The sequence below is a fragment of the Schistocerca nitens genome, chromosome 3, assembly GCF_023898315.1.
Source record: "Schistocerca nitens isolate TAMUIC-IGC-003100 chromosome 3, iqSchNite1.1, whole genome shotgun sequence".
Taxonomy (NCBI): domain Eukaryota; kingdom Metazoa; phylum Arthropoda; class Insecta; order Orthoptera; family Acrididae; genus Schistocerca; species Schistocerca nitens.
The window spans coordinates 604,912,305-604,927,489 of record NC_064616.1 but is presented as its reverse complement, the minus strand read 5'-3'; the positions used below and the strand labels follow the sequence as shown (position 1 = coordinate 604,927,489).

General features: G+C 39.5%; 1 protein-coding gene across 1 annotated transcript in view; it reads right to left on the bottom strand.

The window, feature by feature from the left end:
• Positions 1-15,185, bottom strand: part of LOC126248535 (hemicentin-1-like) — an 838,517-nt gene that overhangs the window by 353,453 nt on the left and 469,879 nt on the right. The window contains exon 28 of the mRNA XM_049949594.1: positions 14,706-14,849. Within this exon, the coding sequence (XP_049805551.1) occupies positions 14,706-14,849 (144 nt within the window). The remainder of the gene's footprint in view (positions 1-14,705; positions 14,850-15,185) is intronic.

Sequence of the window (15,185 nt, the reverse complement as noted above, 5' to 3'; positions counted from 1 at the left end):
GTCACCTGAGAGATAGTAGATGCACTGAGATGGTCTCAATGTTGTCTGCAAACAGATAAGAGTAGTGGCATAGTTACCAGACAGTCACTTAAGTCTACCCTTTAATAGGGAATGGTCACAGCCAGAAGGCTCAGTGTGGTGTAAACGTGTGAATCAAGCAGGCAACAGTGCCACGTAGATAAACTTGTGCTTCCTATAGCCAACTCGGTGAGTTTGAAAGGTGTCAAATTGTCACTTTCTGAGTGGTGGGAAGATCCTTTTTGAAGAATTACCATACAAATTGAGCATGCTGTGTCAATTGTGTAATGATGGTCCTATCAATGGTTGCGTGAACATTGTCAAACACACAGACGAGGTTCTGAACATCCAAGCCTCACAAATGCCCACCAGGACCATCGTATTGTAAGGACAGCAGTGGCAGATCATATAGCTGGGCTTGTGAGTCCAGACGTGTCAATACAAACTATTGCAAACCAGTTATTACCAGTGGAATTACTGGCTGCACATCTCTAGCTCGTCTTCCACTCATGCTATAGCATTGATGTGCACAGCTCGACTGGTGCCATCAGAGGGTCACTTGGAAGGTGGAATGGTATGCTGTGTGGTCTTCAGTGATGAAAGCAGAATCTGCTTGCATGCAAGTGATGGTAATTTGCATGTACAATGTAGATCTAGTGAGTGCTCCCTCATAGAGTGCATTTGCCCAAATTGCATTGGCCCCTCTGCAGGCCTTATGGTCTGGGATGTGATAAGTTACAACTCTCATTCAACTTTAGTGTTTCTGGAGGGAATGGCAACCAGTGCTCATTACATACACAATGTTCATAGCATACAGAATGTTGTTAGAGACGTTCTTTTGCCATTCTTGCAAGGGGAAGGTTATGTGTTGTTCCAAGAGGATAATGCTCTTCCGCACACTGCGCGTGAAACTTGATGTGCCCTGCAAGATGTGCAGCAATTTCCATGGCCATAACAATCTCTGGACTTGGCTCCAGTTGAGCACGTATGGGATATGTTGGGAAGAGAAGTAACTCGTGTGACTTATCAGCTAACAACTCTTGCAGAACTACATGAACAGGTCGAGTAGGCACGGAATAATGTATCCTAGGACAGTTTCGCCATATGTATGATTGACTGGATGCCACAGTCAGTGTCAGCAGTGCTGTCCATGCATGCTACACCACGTACTAATATGGGTGTTTCAGCATGGGTCGATACCTGGTACCACAGAACCGCTTGCACTACTAACCTGTAAATGTAATCATTTCATGTACTCCATGTCCACTTTCACAAAAATAAATCTAGAATGAATTGGAAACTTCTAAAAGTGTATACTACTTTTTAGTGTAGTTGTAGTCTGGCTTCTATACAAGGTGTGGATAACTCTCCATGTCTACTATTTTAGAAGCATTTTCTAAAGCTACAAATTCTATTCATGTTGGTTTATCTTTCTTCAAACAACTTTCTGGGTCAATATTGCCTCAAAGGTTCCTAAATTTCTCCTGAAACGAAACTGTCCTCTCCCAGATCTGTTTCTACCAGTCGTTCCATATTTCTGTAGATAATTTACATACTTTACAACCATAACTTATTGAATCAATACCTGCCTTTCTTGGTATTGAGACTATCACATTGTTCTTTATTGTGGGTTGAAGACTCAGTGACCAACTGTCAGACTATAAATCCAAACTCTCAGGTTTGATTTTCATCTTGTCCTAGGATTTTTATATGTCGCTTATCACTTATTTTGCGTCTGATAGCCGGTGGGTGTGGCCGAGTGGTTCTAGGCACTTCAGTCTGGAACCGCACGACTGCTACGGTCACAGGTTTGAATCCTGCCTTGGGCATGGATGTGTGTGATGTCCTTAGGTTAGTTACATTTAAGTAGTTCTAAGTTCTAGGGGACTGATGACCTCAGATGTTAAGTCCTGTAGTGCTCAGAGCCATTTGAACCATTTTTTTGCGTCTGATAATGTTTACTAAATTTAAAAATGCTGAGTTGCACCTTGGTTCAGAGTCAATGTTAAACTGTAGGTCCCCCTATAGCTGCTGGTATAAGTTACTTAAAAAGACAGTGGAAGGGAATGGTAAACCACCTCCCAGAAGAACATGCCAGGTAAAGCACTGTGATGTTCAAACGACCCTCTTTGTTGACAGTTTTACGTTTTCACACTTTGCTCTTCAGTGGTCTGTCAAATGCTTCACTCATATTACCTTCACACATTTCCTCATCCCTTCCCATAATTATGGCTTCAAGTTTTTCTTTCTTGAGATAGCTCTTTTACATATTCCTTCCATGTTTAAGCCTTCTCTTCCTTGCCCTCTGAGCTCTTAATGTTCATAGAGCTTTTTTACTTCTATTCAGATGTTTCTTAAGTTTTCATAACAGTTTGCTGAAGTCATTCTGGGTTCTACAGCTTTGGATTTCTTCTCTAGTCTAACAGTTCCATCTTTACCTATATAGATTTAATTTTATAATCTGAAAAATTAAAAATCAAATATTATATAGAAATATTCTGATTATTTTTAATTTACTTTCATTAACACAGCTGGGTATTTCTTGTAATATCAGTCCAATTCTTTGAATGTTTCAAAGAATGAGAAGGTTTGTAAAAAGTAGTTACATTGGCAAAATGCTACCTGGTTGATGCCCAAGTTCCCTTACTTAATTAAAAATGTCTTGCACTCTGAAGTTAACATTAATTTACCTCCTAGATATGCTTTTCCACTGTTATAAGGAGGATAGTGTCAGTCAATGAAATTAAACTCTTAGTAAAAATTATTGTTATACCCACTTCCTTACACAGCATTCAGTAGCTTGGTTGGTAGAGAGGTGGAATGTTGAATATCATAAGATGGTATCATTATAAGATGGTATCCACAGGTTGCTGCTTTGAATCTAGCCTGCAACAATATTTCAACTAATATGTAAAACAAATCGACAGTCCATCCATTCGAAAACCAAATCACAACTACAAAACTTTACCACACCGATTAGAAACAGTGTATTGTTGTTGTTTTCCTTGGCATTTACATGCACTTACATTTGCAATTGCTGTTCAAACATATCACATCCAAAAAAATATTTTCTAGTCAATGTGACCACACACTTTTTACTTTATTAAAAACAACATTGTTTTATCATCGTACTGTCCAGCTCAGATACTTATTGTTTAAGCTCTCACTATTTTCATCATTTACTACGTGGAGGCCATCTGGGTATGCACAAGGCACATATGAAAATTGGCAAACACATCACATCGAAGGTGATGGTCACTGAAATTAAGGATCCAGTAACTGTCAAGAGTGCAAGTGGGGCAAACTCAGTACAAGCAGGGTAAAGGGCTTTCCACAGACCACCATGGAATTTCAGCATCTGTATAAGCTTTTCATCAAATTCCTTGGCCTGCTGCTGCAGGCTTTGTCCTGGTGATCATGGACATCTTTACGCATTTGATTCAACTTTGCCCATGTAAGCAAACTACTTCAGAAACAAGTATTAGGCTTCAGTCTACCAAGTTCACAAATTTTGGTCCACCTCGGACAATACTCAGTGACAACACTCCAGGCTTCCCATCATGTCAGTTTCATGGGTTTCTCTTTAGCCATGGGATAAAGCATGTTATGACCATTGGGTAATACCCTAAGCCTTCATTTGCAGAGCAAATTAATCAAAATCTCAAATCTGCTCTCATTATATATCATATGGGGGCTCACAGGAGATGGTATCACTTGCTTTATTGGTTGTCCTTGGTATTCAATACCGTTTCCCATGAGACCCATAAAATTATGTCTGCCAAGCTTTGTTTTCCTATCAGATCAGTACACCTGCTGAACAATTTTCAGTCCCTCAATGACCTATTGTCAGAGTGTGTAGACACCGATGACCTAAAGGCCAAATTGAAGGCTGCAAGAAATAATTTCATTCTCAACAACCAGAGGGATGCTTGTCTTTACATCTGGGGCAGGCATGTGGTATCAGTCGCTGCAGGTAAGAAGGTTCAGGGAGTGACCAAGAAGTTGCTGCTGCAGTGTGAGGGACCTTTTACTGTCATGCAAGTCCTATCTCTGGTCAATTTCCTAGTTCAGAACCTTCAGACCCACCATAGGATCTGTAACCATCTTAACCAACTGAAGCTGAGTGGCAGGAAAAGGCAGTGCTGAAATCATGAGTTGTGTGGTACCTGGAGGGTTCCTCCCCCACTCCACACATAATTTTTTTTTTTTGGGGGGGGGGCAGGTGAGATTGATTTATTATATATATATATATATATATATATATATATATATATATATATATATATATATATAATAAATCAATCTCACCCGCCCCCCCCCCCCAAAAAAAAAAAATTATGTGTGGAGTGGGGGAGGAACCCTCCAGGTACCACACAACTCATGATTTCAGCATATATATATATATATATATATATATATATATATATATATATATATATATATATACTCCTGGAAATTGAAATAAGAACACCGTGAATTCATTGTCCCAGGAAGGGGAAACTTTATTGACACATTCCTGGGGTCAGATACATCACATGATCACACTGACAGAACCACAGGCACATAGACACAGGCAACAGAGCATGCACAATGTCGGCACTAGTACAGTGTATATCCACCTTTCGCAGCAATGCAGGCTGCTATTCTCCCATGGAGACGATCGTAGAGATGCTGGATGTAGTCCTGTGGAACGGCTTGCCATGCCATTTCCACCTGGCGCCTCAGTTGGACCAGCGTTCGTGCTGGACGTGCAGACCGCGTGAGACGACACTTCATCCAGTCCCAAACATGCTCAATGGGGGACAGATCTGGAGATCTTGCTGGCCAGGGTAGTTGACTTACACCTTCTAGAGCACGTTGGGTGGCACAGGATACATGCGGACGTGCATTGTCCTGTTGGAACAGCAAGTTCCCTTGCCGGTCTAGGAATGGTAGAACGATGGGTTCGATGACGGTTTGGATGTACCGTGCACTATTCAGTGTCCCCTCGACGATCACCAGTGGTGTACGGCCAGTGTAGGAGATCGCTCCCCACACCATGATGCCGGGTGTTGGCCCTGTGTGCCTCGGTCGTATGCAGTCCTGATTGTGGCGCTCACCTGCACGGCGCCAAACACGCATACGACCATCATTCGCACCAAGGCAGAAGCGACTCTCATCGCTGAAGACGACACGTCTCCATTCGTCCCTCCATTCACGCCTGTCGCGACACCACTGGAGGCGGGCTGCACGATATTGGGGCGTGAGCGGAAGACGGCCTAACGGTGTACGGGACCGTAGCCCAGCTTCATGGAGACGGTTGCGAATGGTCCTCGCCGATACCCCAGGAGCAACAGTGTCCCTAATTTGCTGGGAAGTGGCGGTGCGGTCCCCTACGGCACTGCGTAGGATCCTACGGTCTTGGTGTGCATCCGTGCGTCACTGCGGTCCGGTCCCAGGTCGACGGGCACGTGCACCTTCCGCCGACCACTGGCGACAACATCGATGTACTGTGGAGACCTCGCGCCCCACGTGTTGAGCAATTCGGCGGTACGTCCACCCGGCCTCCCGCATGCCCACTATATGCCCTCGCTCAAAGTCCGTCAACTGCACATACGGTTCACGTCCACGCTGTCGCGGCATGCTACCAGTGTTAAAGACTGCGATGGAGCTCCGTATGCCAAGGCAAACTGGCTGACACTGACGGCGGCGGTGCACAAATGCTGCGCAGCTAGCGCAATTTGACGGCCAACACCGCGGGTCCTGGTGTGTCCGCTGTGCCGTGCGTGTGATCATATATATATATATATATATATATATATATATATATATATATATATATATATATATATATATATATATATATTGTTTATATTATATATTTATTGTTTATATCAACTACACTTTTTCCTCCAATTAACAGATGAGTGCTGTGCCAGAAGTGAATCCCGTAGACAGTTCTCTAGTCAGAATCACTTTCTGTGTACATGTCGGTCCAAAACTCCCTTTCTGGAAAGTGTTTGTAGTTCATCCTGTTTGTGCTGCACCAGGGCTAGCGACAGCATGAAGTTGAGAGTTTGGGCACAAGTGGCTGCAGCCAGCTGTGGGAAATGATCATGAGGAGAGTTGCTTAGTAAGCATTTCATGCTCTGAACTTTGTGCCAACTAGTGCATGCCAGCTGATTTGCTTGTCTGTCAACTACCTTCTTTGGAGCATGCTTTCTGAATGTTTGGGCCCTGTTCTACTTCTATGAACTAATGAACTTGCTTTGTTTTCTTATTGAAACTTGTAGGTTTGGTGAACTCACATGCTGGCCGCGGTGGCTGAGCGGTTCTAGGCGCTTCAGTCAGGGTCGCAGGTTCGAATCCTGCCTCGGGCATGGATGTGTGTGATGTCCTTAGGTTAGTTAGGCTTAAGTAGTTCTAAGTTCTAGGGGACTGATGACCTCAGATGTTAAGTCCCATAGTGCTCAGAGCCATTTGATTTGAACTCACACTCATGCTGCTCATTACTCTGCTGATGGTAGAATCTTTATCTAATGACTGTTCATTATTGTCAATACTTGTCATGGCTGATGGTGCAGTAAACTGTAAATTGTGGATACTTGTTGTAATAAGATGATGCATCTTGTCTAAGAATTCTCGGCACATGAAGAGTATGTTTATTGAAATGTTTATTTGCTAGAAACTATTGGTTCAGCCAGAGAGATTTTGTCATTTTTTTCTGGTTAAGGTATTTGTTGCCAAGATTGTCTAACTAGTTGTTCAGTACTAAGTCCATCACTAACTAACTGATTATAACTGTTCAAAAAGAAAAGAAAAATGTTATTTCAATCAGTTAATTTTAGTGGGCTTGCATTCTTGCTCTGGGCAACTGTTTAAAAATCTTGATACAATAAAATGGGTTAGAGTTACCTGTCAGATTGCCCTAACTAGTTGTTAAGGGCAACATCCACTATTATTTTGGTTAGATTTTACTTTCTAAAAATTGACTTCTGAATTGGTTAATTTGTGGGAGCTAGTGTTCCTACTATGGATTTAAGGTTACTATTTCTTTTAAAAAGGAGTTATTTTCATTTGTTAATGTAGGTAAGCCATCGCTCTTAGCTTGAGTAGCTTTTTCAACATTTTCCTACTACTAAATTGGGCTAGTTTTTATCCACCAGAGTGCCCCAATTAGTTGCTAAGGACTTCATACACTATTCCATAGAACTGAGCTTACTGTGGTTCTAATGGTAATTTTTCCATTTGCCAATTTTAGTAGGCTTGGGCCCTTATATTGAATACTTAATACTTTCTTTTAGTAGCACTAAATCTGGTGGCTGTTTCTTATTAAACCACCCTAATTACTTGTGGAAGACTAGATCTGTGATTTTATTGATGAAAATTTACTGCTTTATAAATTGCTTATTATATTTGTTAATTCCTGTGATTAAGCACTCTTAACCGACTTTCAATTGCTAACTTTAATGGGCTAGTCTTCTTAGATCAAGAACACATTTGTATTTTCCTAGCACACCTTTTCTGTACCTTTTCTGTTTACCGACTAGTCAGTCTGATTAATTGCTGTGAACCATGTTCCCCATTTCATTGACTAATGGTTAATGTTTAAAAATTTCTATTGGTTGCTAAATTATGTGTGTTGGTACCTCCAGCTTGCCAGTTTGAGGTAGCATTCAATGTTATGTATAAGTGTAAAACTTTTTGCAGTCAAATTTAAGTTACTGAGTGCAGTATACCGCGGCAGTGTTAATGGTTATCCTACGGGTTATTTAAAGTTCTCTGATCTAAGAAGTATAGTAGTTTCTGTTCCTGAAACTATTATTGTTATTTAAAATGGTTGTCATAAAGACACAAACTGTTCATGTGTACAACCCTGTATGTGTTACAAGATTTTTTTTTGGTAAAAACAAGTTTATTATGAATTAGTCATGATACAATATACCTGTGATGTCTTTTTTTGAGTTATTATAATAAAGTTTCAAAAATCTAATAGTTCAGTGTCTTCCACTCAATGATCCTTGTATCCAGGCAAACCACTCAAATGTAAAAGTTGCCTAATCCTGTCCTTGTATGCTTTTGAATGGGAGAAGGCTTAAATACTGAATTGTTTCATTGGGGAAGACTGTAATATGGTTCCTACTTTCAATCATTATATGGATGCTGAAATGGCAGATTTGAGATACAGGACTATGGATTTTAAAAAACAGCTAAAATTTCTCAACAGAGTTATGTAGTTCTTCTTATATTTTGGAGTCACAACCTTGATAATTATGTAAAAGCACACTACTGGCCATTAAAATTGCTACACCATGAAGATGACGTGCTACAGATGTGAAATTTAACTGACAGGAAGAAGATGCTGTGATATGCAAATGATTAGCTTTTCAGAGGATTCACACAAGGTTGGCGCAGCTGGCGACATCTACAACGTGCTGATATGAGGAAAGTTACCAACCGATTTTTCATACACAAACAGCAGTTTGTAATATACCTAATATACAAAGACTTAATGAAAACTTCAATTCCCTGACATCGTGTAGTACAATACCTCACTTTAAAATGATTGGTATTGTGGTGATTCGTGAATTTCAGAAAAATGACACTAAATTGGAGACTAATTAGCAGACCCTATTACAAAATAAAACAAACATCAAAGTATTTTAACAAACTGTGGCATTCATTGCAGTAGTGGGAAAGACTTGAATTAGTGAAAATTGTAGGAATAAAATATATGGCGTTAATCACAAACTGTAATTATTTAAATAATTGGACTTTTACGAATGTAGTATACTCATTCAAGAAGTTATTCTGTCGCTTGCAAATGAAGGGACACATTATAAAACGTAAATTTAGGATGAAAGCTGTAAAGAACATTCCATCTTAATGACTTTATTAATTAAACTCGTATTGTTGTAACCAGATATACGCCTAATTATAAAATTCTAGGCAGCTGTTACAAATTCTGTCAATCAAAACCTGTGTCATTTTACCCTCTTAGCTTCAATTATTGTTAGGAATGTGAGTCATTGTGTAATTATCATGTATTAATTAATTTTGTGAAGTTCATTATTGTACTCATATTTAGATGGAATTTTCACCTTTAAAAACATTTTTACATTATAAATTTCACATATTATTCAATTATGTAATTTTAGATGTATTATTCTGTGCAATCAGAACATCTCAGCTTTGGAACTTTCAATTGTAAATACAATTAAAAATATGTTGTCATTATTAAGTAATAATGGTCCAAGTGACCATCCATTATTTACAATACATAAATAGGGAAGCAGCAAGGCTGCTGGGACGGGCGGTTTTGAGCTGATATCTCGAAGTGTAACCTGTGTTAGTTACTTGAATATTATTTCACTAAGATTTAAAAATGTTAAAAAGTATTTTTCTTGACTTGTGAACCAGTCAGTTGTTTTACGAAGACATACTGTACAACTCGGCCTCTTTGCAATGAGTCATGATGGATTTGATCAGCTGTTACGAATGGAAGAATGAATGTTTTAAAACTGGAACTGATCACTTTCACTGTAAACCACACACTTCATGAAGATCCAGGCAATCTATGAATATTTCAGTTATGTTGAGAAAAATTTCGTTTTAATCTTCTACTTATGATTCTAGATAACATTAGATGACATGCACTTTTGGTAAGTCAGTTCATCTGTCTTCGAAGTTTTGAGGATTTCCTTACCGACGAGTAGATAATAATTAAGTAGAAGTGTTAAAAGTTGGCCGGCGTTGCCTGGTGAAATGTTGTTATGATGCCTCGTGTAAGGTGGAGAAATGCGTACCATCATGTTTCTGACTTTGATAAAGGTGATTGCGGTTTATCGTATCATGACATTGCTGCTCGCGTTGGTCGAGATCCAATGACTGTTAGCAGAATATGGAATCAGTGGGTTCAGGAGGGTAATACAGAACGCTGTGCTGGATCCCAACAGCCTCGTATCACTAGCAGTTGAGATGACAGGCATCTTATCCACATGGCTGTAACGGATCTTGCAGCCATGTCTCAATCCCTGAGTCAACAGATGGGAATGTTTGCAAGACAACAACCATCTGCACGAACAGTTCAGTGACATTTGCAACAGCATGGACTATCAGCTCGGAGACCATGGCTGCGGTTACCCTTGACGCTGCATCACAGGAAGGAGCACCTGCGATGCTGTACTCAATGACGAACCTGGGTGCATGAATGGCAAAACATCATTTTTTTCAGATGAATCGAGGTTCTGTTTACAGCATCATGATGGTAACATCTGTTTTTGGTGACATCGCAGTGAACGCTCATTGGAAGCGTATATTTTGTCATAGCCATACTGGCATATCACCCGGCGTGATGGTATGGGGTCCCATCGGTTACACGTCTCGGTCACCCCTTGTTTGCATTGACGGCACTTTGAACAGTGGACGTTACATTTCAGATGTGTTATGACCTGTGGCTCTACCCTTCATTCGATCCCTGCGAAACCCTACATTTCACCAGGATAATGCACGGCCACATACTGCAAGTCCTGTACGGGCCTTTCTGGATACCGAAAATATTCAACTGCTGCCCTGGCCAGCACATTCTCCAGATCTCTCACCAATTGAAAACGTCTGGTCAATGGTGGCCGAGCAACTGGCTCGTCACAGTACGCCAGTCTTGATGAACTGTGGTACCGTGTTGAAGCTGCATGAGCAGCTGTACCTGTACACGCCATCCAAGCTCTGTTTGACTCAATGCCCAGGCATATCAAGGCCATTATTACGGCCAGAGGTGGTTGTTCTGGGTACTGATTTCTCAGGATCTATGCACCCAAATTGCGTGAAAATGTAATCCTATGTCAGTTCTAGTATGATATATTTGTCTACTGAATACCTTTTTATGATCTGCATTTCTTCTTGGTGTATCAATTTTAATTCCCAGTAGTGTATCATATTTTTACTCACAGTTGCTAAATGTTTTAAAATTGTAGGCCTATATTGCTGATGTTGGACTGTTATAAAATACTGGAATATGTTTTATGCTCAAACATTATGACAATTTTGGATACGAAAATCTAAAAAACTAACTAACTGACAACAGAAATTTAATGTAAATAAATGTAACATTGTGCATAAATAGATGAAGAGATCTATAACTGTTCAATATTACTGTTGACAATAAGTCACAAGTAGCAAAAACCATCAAATATCTAGGATTAATACTCCAGAGTGGCCTAAAGTGGAATAATGACATAACATTACTTGTAGGAGAAGCAAATGTCAGGCTAAGATTCATCATCTTAATGTAATGTAATTCACACATCAAAGAAGTGACCTACAAACACATGTACAACCAATTCTTCAGCATTACACAAAAATTTTGGAAACTTAAGAGTTCAAATTAATAAAAGACATGAAGAATATACAATGAGAAAGAGATCATTCTGTCATGGGATCATTTAGGAAGTGCAAGAGATGTAGATGCTAAACAAACTCCACTGGCCGACATTTCAAAAGAGGCACTGTGTATCTCAGAGTTGTTTACTGTTGAAATTCTAACAGCATACATTTGAAGAAGAGTTGGGAAATGTATTACTTCCCCCCTCATTTGTCTTATGATATGACAACAATGAGGAGCTCACAGAAATTAGAGCTCATATGGAGGTTCATACAAAGTCATTCTTCTCATGCATGAATTGCAAACAGAACATGGAAGAGGGAAATGCTACTCATACCAGAAGTACCTTCCACTTGCAGAGTATAGACATACAAGGGCAGACATCTTGTTAGTTGTTGTCCTTGTGGTAGAGAAATTTTATCTCCTTTTATGAAGTGACTTTACAACAGGCAATTTACATCTGACTACGTCTGTCTGGATAAGAGACTCATTACATAAGTAACAGGACATAAACTAGAAGGACGGTTTCAACCATATAGTTTGATACTAGACATGGTCGTACTGATAGTGCTATCCTTTTGGAGACTCTAACATTCCCTCGAGTCTTATCTAGTGGGACTAACAGTGATTCTGCAGAATCATCAGAAGCTGTTACACCTGATAAGCCACAATCTGTCAAGAATCTGAAACTGCCCTCAATGGGCATTACATCAGCTGCAGGCTGCAACAGAAACTGAAAGACATGCATAAAAATTTCTAACACAATTTATGGGTAAATAGACTGGAGGACATCAACACACTTCCTTGTGCCACATTACACACATGGCACACACAAGAGTGGTCTTTCTGACTGCTGAAGCAACTGACCAAATTCGGTTCAAAGTGAACAACCTACCAACAAATGTACAGCTCTGCAACCTCCTGAGGCAAGTGTTCAAAATGATGCAAGAGATTCCTGACCTGGAACAAACTTGCAAAGACTTTGCCAAAATGTATGGATGGATCTAGTTTGATTTCTCTTAATGTTTGCTGAAACATTATGGTTTACTAAACATCCTTGACAATGCACATGTTACAAACAAATGTGATGTCCTGTGTGATAGTAACGACTGAAATACATAAATTAGTTGAAGATGGCGACATCTATGATGTATATATTCAAGAGCCATACATAAAACACAGTAAGATTCTTCAGTTTGCAGTTAGCATAATGAAAATTGTAGGTTATCCAAATGGGAGAGCTACAATAGCACTTCTCCAAAAATTTGATCAAGTATCAAAAATACCCCAACTTTGTGACACACACACTGCAATAGTAACTTTGAAGTCCTCACTTGGTAACCTAACACTAATGAGGATTTACATACATTATTCACACAACAGTGAATTGTATACTGATGTTCCACATACTGGAGGATCTCCTCACTACGGATCAATTGGAATGAAAGTAAATCTAATCTAATCTAATCTAATGCAGTTCATTATGTTCAGGGTTCATCACATATAATAGTAACGGACACTAACACAAAATCCTCAAATACAAATGCAGGAAGTAATTAATTAATTAAACTTCCATTTGCCGCACAGTGTGGACTGTCCAGCCACATATGAAAACTATGCTGGTGCTGCAGCAAAATGAACTCTTGGAGAGTCTTTCAGCACACTACTGGAGGTGACCACAAAGTGGTTATGATAGATTTGTTGGATCCTGGTTTACAATGAAGGAATATGGAATGGGAACACAATCATCTTTGATACTATTTCAAATGCTCTCTGTATGTCCATCTCTATACAGATGGTTGTGGGACCTCGGCTGTTCAGTACAGAATGTTGAATCAAAACACCTATTGAAATCAATCACTACTGTTATCTTCCTTAAGTTGATTTCATCAGCAATGTCCCATTATCAGGTATACCACATCAAGTCTCTGTACGTCCATTTGTATACAGATGGTTGCAGGACTCCAGCCATTTGGTAAAGACTGTCAAATCAGCAAGTGATGATCAAAGGAGTTGGCAAGTGATGATCAAAAGGATCACTTTGTCAATTATCTATGGATGGCAGTCATTGAATGGTGGCTCCTACTTTGACTGGACCAGAGGCGGGAATCTTGCTATACTTCGGTCAGGGGTCAGAGAGCCAGATGATGGCGTAATATATCACCCAAATTAGTCATTCAATAAAATAACAATTGGAAAGTTAGTCAGCTGAAAGGTGTTTTTATTTGACATTCATTTCAGAAAGGCTAAAGCGGAAAATTTAAGTGCAGAAATTGCCCTTTAAATACGAGGAGATGCTAACCACAGCATAGACTACATGGCACAGACACCAACAACTGTCTTACAAGACACTCAAAGTGTGGCCATTCCAATACAGAAAATTGCTAGACATTTCAATACACCTTGGTGTGCAGAGCTTACTAATCTGAAAACATGTTTACTACAGAAGCACACATTTTATCAAAGAGATTTAGGATCAGGCTAGGCTATTGTTGTATAGAACACTGAAAACTGAATACAAAGCTCTCATATATACCACCAAGAAAAGGCATTGGAAGCAATGTGTTCAAAGTCAACATGTAACAATACATAGGGTACTCCCTACAGAATATTAACAAAGAAAGAATCTTCCTACCTTGTGATTCTTCAGTTTCCTCCAGTGTATTAGCTGAGAGAATAGTCCACAGGTGTACTGCTGGTTCATAGTGTCCCACCGGATGCTATGATCTGGCAGCGCACCTGTGGACTGTTCTACCATATCTTTCTATCGTTCTTTGTATTCTTACTTACAAATGTATTCCACAATGCTATTATGGCATTATGATTGCAGATTCTGTGCTCTAAATTAACTGAGTAGAAAAGTTAGGAGTCATTTGTATCCAGGAGAACTACAGTGTTACACTCATGAGTCCACTCTCTGATCAATTGCTCAGCTTAATTTTCAGATAAGATATTTGGAACAATTTCACTGTTCCTGTTATCTGTCCTTAACCCTGAGTCTCTCAGTCTATATTTGTAATCTCCCACTAATACTATAACATTACCAGAAAATGTAAGTGCAATATGCTCTAAGTTTTTCCTGAAATGTTTCTCTATTGTTTATGTGGTAGGAAGCAGTAAATTGAGTGATCACGTGTGTGCTGTGCCCCCCCCCCCCCCAAAGAGAGCAGAAGATGCTACAAACACCATATGAGGCACAATGAGGTGTCATAGTATACTAACAACAAATATGTACACATACTCTAGTACAACAAATGTAATTTATACAACAGAACTGACCATATTGGAACAAAGTTAGACACACAGGGTGGTTTACAGAACAACATACCTTCCCCTCTTAGGATTGTATAGCCATTCCTCCTCCAACTTAAGTGTGGCATTGGACTTCCATAAGCACTACATGCCACAGAAAGGCTTTCACCAGCCATTAGTTCAATCTTCGATGGTATGGCATCAACAATTTGAGGAGGTGCTATTAAAATAAAAAGAAAACACATAATCACATTAGGACCAATAAACAGATTAAATGTTTTCCTCTTATATGGTGTACAAGTATGTGACTGTTATAGGAAATACTTTAAGATACCTTTAATTATGCAGTTTTCATCATTCAAGGTATATTAAAAAAATAAAGACTGACAAGGAATAAATCAAAGCCATAACTTGCAGGATAAAACATGAAATGTGCTACAAATTTAATTTATCTTCTTATTTTATGGTACGGACAAATAATTTTGGTTTGAAATTCAAAAGGCTTCACAGATACAGAATGCTACATTTAAATCGTAACTGCAGTAATCTTGAGTGA